The sequence below is a fragment of the Sorex fumeus genome, unplaced genomic scaffold, assembly GCF_029834395.1.
Source record: "Sorex fumeus unplaced genomic scaffold, SorFum_2.1 ptg000002l, whole genome shotgun sequence".
NCBI lineage: Eukaryota > Metazoa > Chordata > Mammalia > Eulipotyphla > Soricidae > Sorex > Sorex fumeus.
Window position 1 is genome coordinate 14,602,128 of NW_026606059.1, and position 16,840 is coordinate 14,618,967.

The following is a 16,840-nucleotide window of genomic DNA, read 5'->3' on the forward strand; positions in this document are numbered from 1 at the left end:
TTTTCATAATTAGTGGTATTCTACAGTCTCATTTTTATTTTTTTGAATGTCAATTGAATTTTATTTGTTTTTGTTTTAATTTTTCTTAGTGAGACTGTACCATGAGGTACAGTTGTAGACTTACAAATTTTTGTGCTTGGGTTTCAATTATACAATGATCAAATACCCATCCCTCCACCACTGCCCATTTCCCACCACCACGGATCCCAGTATCTCTCCCACACTCCATCCCCCCAGCCACCCTGCCTCTGTGGCGGGGCATTTCCTTTTCTTCTCTCTCTCCTTTTAGGTGTTGTGGTTTGCAAAAGAGGCATTAAGTGGCAATCATGTTTGGTCTATAGTCTACTCTCATCACGCATTTCCGATCCTGAGAGGAACCTCCCAACACCCTTTATTTGGTGCTCCCTTCTCTATCTGAGCTGCCTTTTCTCCTAGCGTGTGCGGCTGTCCTCAAAACCATGGAGCAAAACTCCTGGTACTTATCTCAGCCACTCTTGGGTGTTAGTCTCCTATTTTGTTACTTTATGTTTCCCAGATGAATGCAATCTTTCTATGTCTATCCCTTTCTTTCTGAGTCATTTTGCTTAACATGATACTTTCCATGTAGTACCACTTGTATGTAAATTTCATGTACAGTCTCATTTTTAAAACTGCATAATATTCCAGTCTAGATTACCAAAGTCAATTTTCAAACAGCTGTTATGATTAATCATCCTAAATGAATTTGGGGGTTGAGGGTTAAGCCACGCCTGGTAGTTGTCAGGGCTTGCTCTGGCTCTGAGCTCAGGGATCACTCCTGGCAAGTATTGGGGAACCGCATGGGATGCAGGGGTTGAACCCATATCAGTTGCATGCAAGGAAACTACCTTACCCGTATACTGTCTTTCTGGTTTTCTAAAATGAACATTTTTCTACACCACCAATTGTTTTAAGTGATACAGGAAGAAATGATGACCTGGAGTTTTATATTTAGCTAGATCAATAACAAAATCAATATTCAGCATATTGGAGGATGAGCATTTCAGAGACATGCGAGCTATCCCAAACCTTAGGAGGTTCAAGTGTGGAGAAGTACTTACATCATTCCCAAATAACGTATTAAGCACTATGGTAAAGTATATGCTGTTATAGAAAACAAAATGGGACCCTTGTCACTCTGACAAGATTTCTTGGAAAAGATAATGTCTGATCCAAGTCTTGAAAATGAGTTGGTGAGGAGCAAGTGGCAAAGAAAGCTGACATTCTAGATAAAGGGGAGAATTAGTTTCAGCTGAACTGAAAGGCCCTGTCTCTGCAGAGGGGGTATAGAAAACACCTCATTTAGAACAATTTTACTATCATTTACTCAGTGAAACTATATAACTACTTTTTAATACACAGGCCATGCACTGGGGTAAATGCTGTTAGTACTGGCATTGGGCAAGACAAATTATTCATATCCTTTGGGAGCTTGCAATTTAATGACATTAAATAGGTATTCAATTCACTATACACATAAGAATCACGTAAATTTAGAAATCTGGTTTCTATCAACTGTTCTGGGTGGAACCCTCATATTAACATTTTTTTTAATTCCCAGACAAATCTAAATTAAGTCAAAGTTGGGAACCTCTGATCTTTGAAGAAAATAAAACAATAAACAATAGAAATGTAATAAATACTCAACTCCAGATTGTGCTCATTTCTAGAAAGGGAACATAGAATTTTCCATGAGGGTGTGTGGTGGTAGAGACTTTAAACTGGGAAGCTCGAGGAGAGAGAGAGAGAGAGAGAGAGCACATTATGTCATCTCCTTGGGTTTTATCAAGAGAAAAAGTTTTACCTTTGTAAAAACTTCAGTTCTTTTGGGGGGAGTTGCTTGGGGTGGGGTTTGGGTCACAGCCAACAGTGCTCAGGGCTCTACACTCAGGGATCACCCCTGCCAGGGCTCAGGGGACCATATGAAATGACAGGAACCAAAACCAGGGTCAGCCACATGTAAGGCTAGCGCCACACCCACTATACTATTGGTCTGGACAAAACTAAAGTTCTTTAGTTTAAAAAAATGAAGGTGATGGGGGCTGGAGCAATAGTACAGCGTGTAGGGCGTTTGCCTTGCACGTGCCTGACCTGGGTTTGATTTCCAGCATTCCATATGGTCCACTGAGTACTACCAGGTGTAATTCCTGAGTACAGAGCCAGGAGTAACCCCTGTGCATCGTCAGGTGTGACCCTCCCCCCCAAAAAAATGCAGGTGATGATATTTCAGATGAAGACTTAGAACCATGCATCAAGATGAAGTTTGGTACATACAAAGAACAAAAGCAGGTTATGGACTGAAATAAGGGTGAAAGTCGGTCAAAAGGCAATCACGGCATCTGAATGGACATGCAGAATGCTCAGCCAGAAGTCAGTTGAGTCAAGGAGAGGAGATGAGTTAAGAGCTAAATCTTTATCACCTGCTTATGATGGAATCTAGCCTTGAGAGAAACTCAAGAAACGGTAAGAGAAGAGGTCCAGCTCTGTAATTTTGCAGACCCCAAATATTTCTAATAAATGTTTATTTTTTAAAAACAAAAGAGAGGGGCTGGAGTGACAGCACAGCAGGTAGGGCATGTGCCTTGCACACGGCCAACCCTGGCTCGATTCCCAGCATCCCATAGGGTCCCCTGAGCACTGCCAGAAATAATTCCTGAGTGCATGAGCCAGGAATAACACCTTTGTATCGCCAGTGTGACCCAAAAAGCAAAATAAATAAATAAATAAAACCACAAATTAAAAAAAAATGGAATGGGTACAGCAGGTAAGGTGTTTGCATTGCAGTTGGTGACCAGGATTCAATCTCCAACATTACATATGGTCCTCCCAGCTCCTCCAGGAGTGATTCTAGAGCACAGAACCAAGAGTAAGTCCCCACGCATAGCCAAGTATGACCCATAAATAAAATACATTTTTTTAGAGAATCAACAACAAAGGGAACTAAGAATGGAGCTATCAGAAAAAAAATGTTTGTGATATTATGATGTAACAGAAACCAACTTATACAATCCCAAACAAATTAGTTCATGTTAAAAGAAGGCAGATTGCGAACATAAATTCATGTTCTTAAAATTGGGAAGTTAACATTCCATTCCGTTTAAGAGCCCCTTTAGGGCACTTGGTAGCATTGCAATGGCATGTCTTAATGCACAAAAACAACCTTTCAATTTATTCCAGAGTCAAGGGACTGAGACTTAGGATAACACAAATAAACCTTGGAGCCCATGCCTCCAAGAAGGCAAACTTGTGTAAAATTGAAAATAGGCGGAGTCTACTCATTTCTAATTTCTTCTTCATGTTACATTCATCACTAAATAATTAAAACATATCAGCAAACACAAAGGACGGAAAGAACAAGAAGGAAAAGCAGAAATGAGAAGGTGTAAGAATTACGGATGCTTTCTCTTTTTGAAAGAAAATTTTATTTCGATTGGGAAGTTGGAAGAGAGAAAGCACCTTAGGTCAGGTCATTAAATTTTATAAAGGGAAAATTTAAAGAGAAAGTAGATACCGACAAATAGATTGACACAGACAAAAGGCTGACCAGAGTTTAGGCTTGTCCTTTTCATTTCCACAAAATGTGGCAGTGAAGGGGAAGGAAAATATGCTTATTGCAAGTTGCCTAAATAATTGAGAAAACAGGGAAAGTAGCAAGATATGACTCAGTGGTAGGGGCAAACCTCAAATGAGTGAGGTCGAGTTCAATCCCCAGCATTGAAAAAGAAAGTCAGGGTACAGGGCTGAGTTGACTGAACTGCCTTATTATCACTCAGGACTCTAACTTGCTTCATGGAGTGAATGAATTTTTCAAAGAAGAGGGGTTGGCCCCACATGCCACAGTGCCCAGGAGTCACTCCTGATGGCATCAGAGAGCCATGCTATGCCAAGGACTGGGCTCAAGGTTCCCACACACACCACATGTGCTCCTGATCTTTGATTTATCTCCTTGGTTCCCAGGAGTGCCATAAGCCAGTTGGTGGAGGGTCTTTGGCCCTTGGGTGACGGTAGAGGGGCAAAAACTCAGTATACTGAAAATATAAACTTGAATACTACTGTAACCCTGTCCCCTCAATAACAAAACAAATTGTTGAAGTGTTTAAGATTTTTCCAGTATCCTTCACAACAACGCAAAAAGTATCAGGAGATCTGGATAAAGTACAGACTTCCAGGACTTCACATCATCCAGAGATTATACTGCAATTTTTCTGTGATGAGACTCAAAATGGTACACCGCTAAATCTGTTCCAAACTGATGCTGATGGCAGTAAACTTTGAATCGAGTGTCTCTTCTCTCAGGAGGTCCATTGGATTGCAAGAATGCCCCTCTTGCTTTGAAAATAGCTATCTACACAGGAACCTTGAAAATATGAAGTGTAGTCTCACTAAGGGGTACTGCATTCTGCATGAAGCACTTACATTTCTAAACTTTCTCCAAATTAGTACATAAACCAGCTACAACAGCTTGGTTTGATCTTATTTTGCACATGCTGTCAGGCCTTATTCTCTGAGGAGTGTCTACTTCATTTGAATGCTAATTAAACTGCAGGAAAGGCTTAAATTAGCCTAGAAATATGCAAGAAATAGTGAAAGATTTGGTTCGTTGATTATGCCAGATCTCCTTGGAAAATTATTGAAATGATCATTAAAAAATAATTAAAAGTGCGGCACTATATTTAAGCACCCATTATGCACTTCTACCTCCAGTCAGTTGTAATAACTGCCTTTGAAAATGCATTCTAGTTCCTTGAGAATTACTTCATGCAAATAAAAGGGAATACGACCCTGTTCTAATCATTACTTTCTAGAGTGCCTATTGGAAAACAAATTTTCAAACACTTTCCCCTTTTTAAAATTACTTTTTGATCTCTTACTAGTTTTTGAGATGTTCACTATACTGGATTTGTCATATGTAATTATATGTTACTAGAAATATGACTGATTCCACAGTGAAAAGGCATAGGTGTGGTTAATGCTAATACTCCTTTATCTGCCAATTTTTCAAATTTGCTCAAGACACTGGACCATTCAGACTTCTACCAATGTTTTAACTTCACACTGTGGTTTTTGTAAACATAACACGCATTCTAATTTTCCCAGAAGAACTTCAGACAGATTATTTTCAATAAATAGAATTTCTATTTAACATATCAAGTCAGTGACTTACCACCATTGGTTTATGATATTAAATAACTTTCAATAGTCCAGTAGCCCACCTCATGTGAATGTCCCATTACCAAAGGATAAGTGCCTCTCACACTACCCAGCTTCCCAAGTCTTCCTATTCCTCACATCCTTCTTCTCTTCCCCTTTGGTAGCTACCAGATTTTCCCCCAAGACAATCATTTTGTTGTGTTTTATTAGCTTATTTGCTTTATTTATAGTCAACATATAAAGAAACCATACATAAAAGTCCTTCATGCTGACTTATTTTGCATACTATAATCACCTCAAGTTTTATTCATGTTGTAGCAAAAAAATAGATTTCGTATTTTTTAAATTTATTTTTGTGAGGTTTTGAGGCCATTCCTAGAAAATACTTAGAGGCTACTCATGGCTCAATGGTCAGGGGTCAATACTGAAGTACTCAAGTACTCAAGTATGTGATGTTGGAGATTGAACTGAGGTTAGCCCCATGCAAGACAAGTGTAACCCCTGGACTATATTTATGGCCCCATATTTTTCATCTTTTTAATAACTGTTTATACTCATTTGGGGGGAGTTTCTTGCAAGAATGGGGGTCGAACCAAGTGGCATTCAGGGACCTAACACTGGTATGTCACTGCGAGCAACTTCCCTACAACTCTGGGGAGATCATGGGCTGCCAGAGATCAGTTCTCAAGCCTTCTGCGAGCAAATCATGCACACTAGCCTTTGAGCTAGCTCTCCGGTCTCTGCTCCCAGTTTTAAGAACCATGCCTGTCTACCCTCCAGTCACAAAACCATTTACTCAAAAGCACATAAGCACACCATTATTCTTTGCAGTATGTCGCACAATAACTAGGCTGCAGAATCAACATGGGTGTCTAATGGCAGAGGACTAAAGTGTTACCTATAAAGAATATATATATAGTTCTGTGTTTATGTGTACAATATAAAGTATACACACAGACACAATCACACAATGGAATATTATGCAACTACAAAGAATGATGAAATCATGCAATTTGTAGCAAGTTGGATGGAACTGGAGAATATCATGTTAATTGAAGCCAGAAGAATAAAAATAAACAACAGATCTCACTTAGATCTCACTGTCACTGTCCTCCTGTTGTTCATCAATTTGCTCACTTGAGTGGGCCCAGTAACATCTCCACTGTGACAATTGTTACTGTGTTTGGCATATCGAATACATCACGGGTGGCTTGTCAGGCTTTGCCATGCGGGCTAGATACTCTCAGTAGCTTGCTGGGTTCTCCGAGAGGGGCAGAGGAATCGACCCTGGGTTGGTAGGGTCGGCTGCATGCAAGGCAAACGCCCTACCCGCTGTGCTATCACTACAGCCCACTTAGAGATATCTATCTATCTATCTATCTATCTATAAATAGATAGATACATATATATATATCAACAAGATGAGGGAATGTAAGGAAATGGAGGAAATACTCAGATTATAAGGAATTCCAGATTACAGAAATGAGAAGGACATGAGCAGAGAGAAATCAAGGGGAAAATAAAAGGCAGATAAGAAGTAACAGGGACCAGGGAAAAAGGCCTGTGGTATATATATATATATATATATATATATATATATATATATATATATATATATAAGACCAGCAACACTGAAAGCATAAGATCCAAACTATAACAACCAAACGTTATGTGCCTGTCAAAGGAGACAGGCTCCGGGGTAGTAGGGAACCTGGGGATATTTATTGAAGGAGATTGACAAAGATAGGAGAGTTGTATGTCTGCAACATTGTATGTCTGAAATTCAACAATGAATAACTTTGTAAATTATAGTGCCTTAATAGAAAATCAATTTAAAAACTAACAGCAACCTGTTCTGTTTAATTTCACTGAATTTTTTTCAAGAATTAAAGGATCTAATATATAAAAATATAGGTACTTTATAAAGTAGCACATCTGATAGAACATGATTTTATAATAAGGAGCAACATAAAGAACAATTAAAGAACAATGCAAAGATCAGATATTATGATTTCTTTGGGCTGGAGTGATAGCACAGTGGTAGGGCGTTTGCCTTGCACGCAGCCAACATGGCCGACCCGAGTTCGATTCCTCCGCCCCTCTCAGAGAGCCTGGCAAGCTACCGAGAGGATCTCACCCACATGGCAGAGCCTGGCAAGCTCCCCCTGACATATTCTATATGCCAAACACAGTAACAACAAAGTCTCCAATGGAGACGTTACTGGACCCGATCGAGCAAATTTATGATTTCTTTAAATATTCAAATATAAAATTTAAAACACTTTCCAAATATTTTTAAATCCTCCTATGTTTATCATACCACCTAGTATAATATTAAAGATATAGAAACAACTCAAATGCCACACTAAGAATGAAAGGATCAACATTGTATAACTAAAACCCAAGCACAAAAATTTGTAAGTCTACAACTGTACCTCATGGTGTTTCACTAATAAAAATTTTAAAAATAAATTTAAAAAATAAAGAATGATAAGATAACTATCTTAACTAATTTTTCTTCCCCAAATAAAAATTATCTGACTTACAAAGAAAAATAAAGAATGAAAGGATCAAGAAGCTATCGTATATATATAACGTACACAATGGAATACTATGCAGCCCTAAGAAGAGACAATGTAGATTCAGAGATGTGACTTGGTGGTAGAGTATTTGCCTTGCACATGTGAGGACCTGGGTTCAATCCGCAGTACAGAAAGAAAGAGAGAGAGAGAGAGAGAGAGAGAGATGATGAGGATTATAGGTTTCTTTTGCTTCTAATTCTGTCAATGCTTTCGCTAATTAGCTAAGACCATTGTTACCTTAATTTCATTTCTCTAAAATGAAAATAATAGTTCTTACTCTATCTTCTTCATAAAGAAAATGGGAGATAAAATTTAAAAATTTAGTCCTAAATAATAATTAAAAGATGGAGTAGAATGACTTAAAGTCAGCCTAACAACTATTAATGCTCATAAATAATCTCTGTAATTCAAAGACTTAAAAATTTTCAAGACAATAGTTAAACTCTATTTCATTTGCTCATGAATAAATGCCTATCTCATAAGACATAAGCTGAGCACAAGAACAAAGTAGACAGTTTTCTCAGCCATCACAGAGCATGAACAATAATCAATGTTGCTTAATCCCAAATTAATATTATATTCTTTTTAAAATAGGAATGACAATATCTGATTAATTCAAAATGCCCTTATCTTGCTGTAAACCAAGTTAGTGAATTTATTGCATTTATGCTATGTTTTCATAGTTCAATAATTCACTGAAACATATGGGTAGGTTTATTTTTTTGGCTTTTTTGGGTCACACCCAGCAATGCACAGGAGTTACTCCTGGTTCATACACTCAGGAATCACTCCTGGTGGTGCTCTGGGGACCATATGGGATGCTAGGAATCGAACCTGGGTAGGCCATGTGTAAGGCAAATGCCCTACCCGCTGTGCTATTACTCCAGCTCCATATGGGCAGTTTTGAGTTTCCTAGGATTGTGTGGTCTTATTTAGGCTTGAACAGATTTTCATAACCCAAATACCATTTTAGGACTCTTAAAAAACATTTGTTTCTTCTTCCTTGGAATGACAAGCTATGTTCCTGGGGTCCCCAATCACCCCATTTACATTGGTGATGTGTATGAATCAACATAAGGATTCATTTATGGCTTAAAATTCACTGTAGAAAAGCAAACAACGCGGAAATTGCAAGAAACATACATAGGCAAAGACTAAAGAATTCACTTTTGAGAGTGTCACATGAATACATTGTTCTCTCTAGCTCTGGACCTTGGAGACAAAAGGGAAAACACTCTATGTCCGAAAGTCTTGGGCTCAGAGTTCTTTAAATTCCCTGGCCATTACTCGCTACCCAGCTATGGATCCAAGTCCGAACTAGATAAAAAGCATGCCTCCGAAATTGTTTTCTTATTTTAAACAGTGCTGACTAACAGATACAGCCTGCCACGCTGCCTCCAGCAAAAATAGCTCCATTACCCAGCGACTAGTGAACATGTGGACTATTTTCTCGGGACTGGAACGAGGATGATTACCTTCACTCCAAGAGTTCCCACATACAAGCAAGAACTGAGGGAAAACGAAACACCTGCTGCACTCCCACTTTCATCTCAATAGGAGTAAAGAGAATAGCTTCAAGTTGCCCCAAATTGCTAAACTAGACCTCAGTGGTCTAGGTAGAAGACCCATGGCTGTAGTTCACGCTCTCTCGGTAAAAGCTGTCTTCAAAGCATACCAGTTGTCCCCAGAGCTGCAGTAACCACGCTGACAGTTATTTCCTCTGCCCACATCAACCTATAACAGCCTTCTCGCATCCAGTGGCAGCATCCAGAGCTAATATAGGCAGCAGAATCACTTTTCTAGTAATTTCCTTTCACATGACATATCCAACCAAGGTCTATAACTACCTCAAGTCTTATGATAAATTGCTTTTTTTCTTTTTGAGTTTTGCTTTGGGGCCACGCCTGAAGGTGCTCGGGGTTCACTCCAGGAATCAATCCTGGTGGGCTTGGGGTGCTGGGGAGGAAATCCCGGTGAGCTGCACGCAAGGCAAGTGACCTACCCATTGTACTATCACTCCTGCCTTGATTAATTACTTTACTGTGTATGCACCTTGCTTCCTTGATTTATATGAACAAAAAAGAAAAGACCTTCAAATTTCTTCATTGGGGGATTCTTGTGAAGAATAAAGGAAATGTAATTTATTCCTCACCTTTGATGTGCAGGGAGAAATTGGCAAGGAAATGTACATCATCAAACAAGGAGAAGTTCAAGTGCTCGGAGGCTCTGATGGTACCCAAGTTCTGGTGACGCTGAAAGCTGGGGCAGTATTTGGAGAAATCAGGTATTTAAATGAAACACGGAAAATACTAAAATGTGCCATTTGTCCTCAAAGGAACAAAAAAAAAAATCAGGTTAGAAAGTCAGTAAAATTCCTGCCCTACTTCATTGAAGATTGATTGTACTGAGAGCGCTACCATTTTCACATTTTGTTTTCAGTTGTTGTGGGTTCACAGCAAGAGATGCTCAGGACTTACTCCTGGCCTGACTATATACTGGATGCCAGGGGTCAAACCCAGGTTAGCTCCGCAAGGGAAGTTCCCTATTCACTAATTACTCCAGCCCTTAGCATTGAATTTTAATCCCTCTCCACCTAAAACATGGATTACTGAGCTCTTTAGTCTAGGACCTAGGTCAGAGTTTGACAAAAAAAATGTTCAATATCTAGTGAATGAAAATTGATGAATAGTTGTTAAAGAAAAGATTGAGAGAGTGAGTTGTCAGATGGTTGGATAATACGAATCCCACACTGAGGCAGCAGTTTTGAGTAGACAAATGACCTGATGACTGAGGTAACAAATGACCTGAGGCTGGGGCTGGAGAGAGGGTCTACAGGGAAGGCTGTGATCCCCTGCACCCCACAAGGTCCCCTGAGCCTGGGGGTGGGGGTGGGGGAGTAAGCCCTGAGCATCTCAAGGTGCAAACAAAGAAAAAAACAAACCAAAAGAGCCCTGAGGCTAAATCCATCCATGCCAGGTATCCGCTTTGATTCTTTGTTATTTGGACCTCCTGTTCCTCAGTTTCCTCTTAATGCCAATTAATACTTCAGCAGATTAGCAAGTGAATTAATTCATTAAAAGCACTTGTGGCCGGCATCTTTAAATAGTAACAACTGTTATTATTTCCTAGCAGTCAGGAGGAGTTTGTCTTATAAGAAAGCATGAGTAAAAAAGTGTGACTGTGCATATATGTTACCGTATTTAAATGTATTTATATATTTTTTTGTGTTTATATTGTATTTTTATCCCTCTCCCCTCCACCTAAGACCTGGAGTACTTCACCCTTTAGTACCTGGTACATGCTAGAGTGTCCGGTATTGCTCTAAAACCTGGGAAGACACTCTGAGAGCATATAGACAAAATGTTGCACCTCACAAGAATTTACAGCCGTTTCAAATGAAAGGGGTAATTATTTCGTCGAGTGGTTAGAGCAAAAGTGGAAAGTGCATCTTCCTATGCCGGTGCTAGAGAATTAATAGTAGGAAAGATTCACAAACCAAGCTCAGAAGATGGAAAGGTAGGGTCTAAGTACGGGGGTCTGGGTGTGGGTCTGGGTCCCCCCACCCCCCTCTCAAATGTCCGTCCTCTCCTTTGTCCCTGGAGGACGTCACTCGGTCTGTCCCAGGCGCAGCGTGTCCCCTGTCCACCCCTGGGTTCTGTCCCGGGCATCCCACTCACCTTCAGTGACCAGGACCAGGTGGCGTCTCCGCTTCGCTCTGTGCGTGTCCTTTCCCGGGCTGCCCTCCCGCCCCGACGGTTCCCCGCCGTCTGGTCGTCGCCTTCCTTAGTCCCCAAGTCAGCCACCAGGTACTCGTGCCCATCTCTGGGACCCCTCAGCTGTCACCCAGCAGTTCCCGCGTCCTAACCCGCTTCCTTTCGTCCCCAGACACAGACGTGGGGCACGTGCACAGCATCTGACTCAATGCATCTGCCCTCCACCTTTGCACACTGCTGTGTCCAAGGTGCTTCAGATTATTGTAATGAACAGAGAGAGACAGAGACAGAGACAGAGACAGAGACAGAGACAGAGACAGAGACAGAGACAGAGGCAGAGAGAGCGCTCAGGATAAGATGGTGAGTATATTAGAAGCACAGGGCTGAGGACCCCAAGTCGAAAAAGAAAAAGCAGGACCGGAGCGATAGCACAGCAGGTAGGGTGTTTGCCTTGCACTCACGGTCAACCCAGGTTTGATTCCCAGCATCCCATATGGACCCTTGAGCACTGCCAGGAGTAATTCCTGAGTGCATGAGCCAGGAGTAAATCCTGAGAACCGTGGGGTGTGACCCAAAAGGCAAAGAAAAAAAAAGAGAGAGAGACTTGAAGCCCTGTCTGTTAAGGGGATTTGTTTTTAATTCTCTAAGAGTAAGCTATCATCCACAAAAATTAAAAAATGAAGCATCTTTCCCAGCTTTCAGGTGCCCCGGAAGTACAAAAGAAGAAATGTCTGTATCAGTATCCCTTGCCCATGTGGTGTGACCTTCATGTGTCATGTCCCGGGCATTTCCCTAAGGCTGGCAGGCCTCATGCTTTTTCGCTCTTCTGGCGGGCCCTTATCCTATCTGATTAGGGTCACACTGAGCAAAATAACTCTTCCTCCCTCCTCTGACTGACCTTGGGGTTGGTTTCAGCGTCTCAGTTCTCATCACAGTTTCATAATTCTCATTACATACAGTTTCTTATTTGCAATTTCTTATTTGTCACTGCATGATGATTATAACTCTGGAGACAGAAGCTGGGGTGCTGCTTTCCAGGCAGTGGTCTGGGAGAATCTCTCTGAATAGATACTATTAGAACTGAGACTTGAGACTGCCACGCAAGCGTGAGCCACACAGAAATGAACTGTCACAGAAATGGCATGAGACTCCCAGAGGAGGGAAGAGCAGAGGCCGAGGAGTAAAGCAAGCTTGTCGGTTAAAGGTCGAAACAGTCGGTATGGTTGTAGGCCAGGGACCGTAGGAAGATCAAGTTAAAGAGGTGAGTAAGGACCAGGTAGCTGATACAAGGTTTATTTAGGTCATGGAAAGAGTTTTCTATTTTATTCGAAATAGAAGTGAGTGCCAGCAGAGTTTTCGTAAAAGAATGAGTTACAATCTAAATTGTGATTTTTTTTTTCAAGGACTACTCAAACAGCCTTGTTGGGCAGAGACAGTGGAGGAACAATAATATAATAGAGGACATCTCTAGAGGTCAGATGCAGCAGATCAAGTGTAAGATGATGATTGTTGATTCAGGTGCGGGGTATTAAGGATAAGAAAGCGTGCGCCTGACAGCAGTTAATATATTCATTACATAACTGAGAAAACCGTGATCCCAAGTTGCCAATTATCATGCCCATGTTAAAATTGCTAATAAATGAAAAGAACAACATTCATACCAAAGTTTTGTGGATCGGGGCCCAGAGATCTTGCTACCACAGAGAAAAACGTTGCTCATCCATCCTGATTTTTAATCTGCTAAGAACTTACCTTCAGGGTTCCATTGGAATTTCTAATGACTTCATGTTAGCATAATTGGAGTCGCCTTAAAATATTGAAGCATATTATTTCTCTGTTAATAGCGTAGCCCCTCTTTTACATTTTTCCTCTTTGCTGAAACTGGGTGGACACTTCTCTGAGCATCCCGCATCCTGCTCTGGGATAGTGCTGGAAACATTTTTCAGAACGTCCCAAAGGTTTGAGTTCTTTGCCTACGTTCTATCAGTTTGTTAATGGTCCTTGCAAGCGTGATTTAATAATTTAGTGACTTAATAAGCACTGTAATCTTCAAGGTCATAAAACATGCAGCAGTCTAATCTGATACATTGCAGAAATTAATTAGCTGACCTCTCCCAAGAGTGGAGCGCTCCCTGAAGAATAAAGCTTTATAAATACAAGTATGTTAATTGCTGATATTATCATCACAGGAGGAAATACTCTAGGAATAGAAACCAGGTGCTGCTGAGTTGCAAGGACTCTCTGATTCTTGACAGCAACTTCTCAAATAAATCTCATTTAGTTTTTTAAGGCTAAATTGAAACCAGATCAGACAGGCTGTAAACTTGCACAATAGTTTGGTGATTAAGCAAAATGAACCTTTTGCCTTCATTGTCTTCTTGGCCATAATTGACAACAGGGTACATCTGCCTTTTCCCAGCCACTCACAAGCTTCACGGGTCCCAGCTGTCAGATGCCCCTGAGCTTTAGTTATTTATTCCAGTGATGGAGTCACGACTGACAAACATCTCGATACTGGAAAGACTGAGTAATTGTGTTTACTACTCAAAAATGCTGTGACCTTTGTTAAAATGAGCTGACTCCAACACAATCATGTAGCTCTTTAAAGACGATTCTTTTTTTCTTAAGAAAAAAATTAAAAGAATTGGGGACTTTCAAGGGCATTATATATTAATCTCAAAGAGCAAAGTCCTGACTGAAATACAGATTCACTGAAATACAGATTGTCATGGAGAAAACGCAGACCACGTTTTCAATTAACATCTGAAGAGTCCCTACACTCCATCTCTAAAAGACTGACTCAGGGTCTAGGGAAGAATGCGCTCATAGTTATACTCACTCTTCTTTTTCTTTTATATCCATTTAGTGTACGTCTTAAAAAGAAAACTATTTAACACTTCCTAACTTCCCTCACCACCTTCACCTCTCCAATGTCTTAAAGAGCACTGGACTATTCACCCTGTGTATTGCAATTTTGATTTTAATGCAATTTCCCAGTGCTTTTATCTTTGGTGACATGTACTTCCCCTCAAAAATACCTAGTCACTCAAGACACAGTGCAAATGTCAACCATCTGAAGTTATTTTAACCACTTAAAACAATCAGTTAAACCCTTCATAGTGTTTCATTCATTATTTTACTATAGTAGTCATTACTAATTTATATTCTATTTTTGTTCAGATTGACTTATTAAAATATATAAACTAATATCTCCATCTTTATGTTAGCAACAGCTACATAAAAAGCCATACATTAAATGCTGATTTTTAGCTCTAAGAAAGGAATCTTCTCAATCAAAAAATGGGTAAACTACATGAACAGATGTTTCCCCAAAGAAAAGATGCAAATAGCCCACAGACATATAAAAAAATGCTCAACATCAGTCATTTTTTAGGAAAATGCAAATAAAATGAGCTATCATTTCACTAAGATCTCACTTCACACTGGTGAGAACGGCCTTTACTCCAAAAACGATTGCAAAGAACAAATATCAACGAGAATGTGGAGAAAAAGGAACATGGGACACCGAGGGTGAGAATGTCAGTTGCTACAGTTGCTACTTGACTGACTCAGAAATCCAAATATATGCTGTTTATGCTAATGGTTAAAAACCAATTCACTAAAAGGGTCTTGACATGGAATTAAGTTACGGATCTGAAGATAAGATCGTTCAGGATTATCTGGATGGGTCTTAAATCCAATGCCATGTGTCCCTATATTAGAAAAAGAAAAAACACAGTTTGTGGGGGGGAAAGGGGGAAAGACACGTGAAGACTGAGGTGGGGATTAGGATTATGCAGCCACAGGCAAGTAACTGCTGGGGCCACAGGGAGGTCTTCCTGGGGGAAGCACAGTCCTGCCTACAGCTTAATACTTTTTCATCTGGCCTTGAGAGCCTTGAGAGAATCCCTTTCTGGTTCCTTTTCCATCTCTGATTTTGTGGTAATTTATTAGCGCAATCCTAGAAAATTCTTCCACTTTACAGTTAATTGTTTAGTTAGTTTTAATTTGGGGTCACTCAGGACTTAACTCCTGGCTCTGTGCTCAGATATGGCTCCTGGAGATGATGGGGGTGGGACACCATACGCAGTGGGGAAAGACGGGGGTGGGGGGACATGACTGATGGGGGAGGGGGAATGGCTTCGGGGAGGGGAGATAGGGAAAGGGGGTGTGCATAGAATTCAGCTCTAGCTCCACCATTGCAGAGCAAGCATCTTACCTACTGAACTTCTTTCCTGGCGTGCTATATTTTAAATTTTCATTGGAAGAGGGGGAAAAAATGCATGGCTCTCCCTCCTTCCTCCTCTGACGTTTCAATTGTTTGCATCTGACACTTGCCATTGCCTCCATTTGGTTGCAAATCTTCCCATCTCACTGCACACCTAGACAATCCACTCTGAGTTTTCCATTCTAATTCTGTGTCCTCTACAACAGACTCTCTGCAACGTTAAGGATCCTTTGGAAACTTAGATATGGTCTCTCCTTCCATGAAATTCAATGCTTTTGCATTATTCTTGTTCGGTTTTGGTTTTGGATTTTGTTCATTGTTTGATTGGGGGAGCCACACCCGGCTGTGCTCAGGACTTGCTTCTGACTCTGGGTTCAGGGATCATTCCTGGCAGGCTCAGGGGACCACATGGGGTGCTGGGGATGTGCCTGGTGAGGCCAGTGAGGCAAGTGTCCTCTCTGTGGTACTGTCACTCTAGCCCCTTTCACACTCCTCTTAAGAAAAGCAGGGCTGGAGCGATAGCACAGCGGGTGGGGTGTTTGCCTTGCACGCAGCCAACCAGGGTTCGATTCCCAGCATCCCATATGGTTCCCCCAAGGACCACCTGAGTCCATAAACCAGGAGTAATCCCTGTGCAATGCCAAGTGTGACCCAAAAAGCAATCACTGTATCACTATATCACTGTAGTCCTGTTGTTCATCGAATTGCTCTAGCAGGAACCAGAAACGTCTCCATTTGTCCCTGCCCTGAGATTTTATCAACCTCTCCTTACTAATCCTTCCCAATGCTGCCATATTGGAGGTTCTTTCAGGGTCAGGGGAATGAGGCCCGTTATTGTTACTGTTTTTGGTATATCGAATATGCCACGGGGAGCTTGCCAGGCTCTGCTGTGTGGGTGGGATATCCTCGGTAGCTTGCTAGACTCTCCAAGGGGAGATTCTACTTCGCTTTCTTCTGGGAGCTTTATTTTATAGTCTCTGGATCTTGGCCGTAGATGAGATTACATGACAGACAGGGGCCAGGGACAGTTTGTGGGTGTAACTGCAACGCTACTGGAAAACTGGAGATCTGGGTGGAGAAGAAAAGCAAAATTCCTTTCTAACCTACATAGAACCTAAGGATTTCTTCAGATCACTTTCCTTGCTCTT

The 16,840-nt window shown here is 40.9% G+C and overlaps 1 protein-coding gene across 1 annotated transcript in view; it reads left to right on the top strand.

Moving 5' to 3' along the window:
- CNGB3 (cyclic nucleotide gated channel subunit beta 3) overlaps positions 1-16,840 on the top strand; it is a 167,364-nt gene that overhangs the window by 134,852 nt on the left and 15,672 nt on the right. Inside the window, exon 16 of the mRNA XM_056108544.1 lies at positions 9,917-10,035. Coding sequence (XP_055964519.1) covers positions 9,917-10,035 — 119 coding nt within the window. The remainder of the gene's footprint in view (positions 1-9,916; positions 10,036-16,840) is intronic.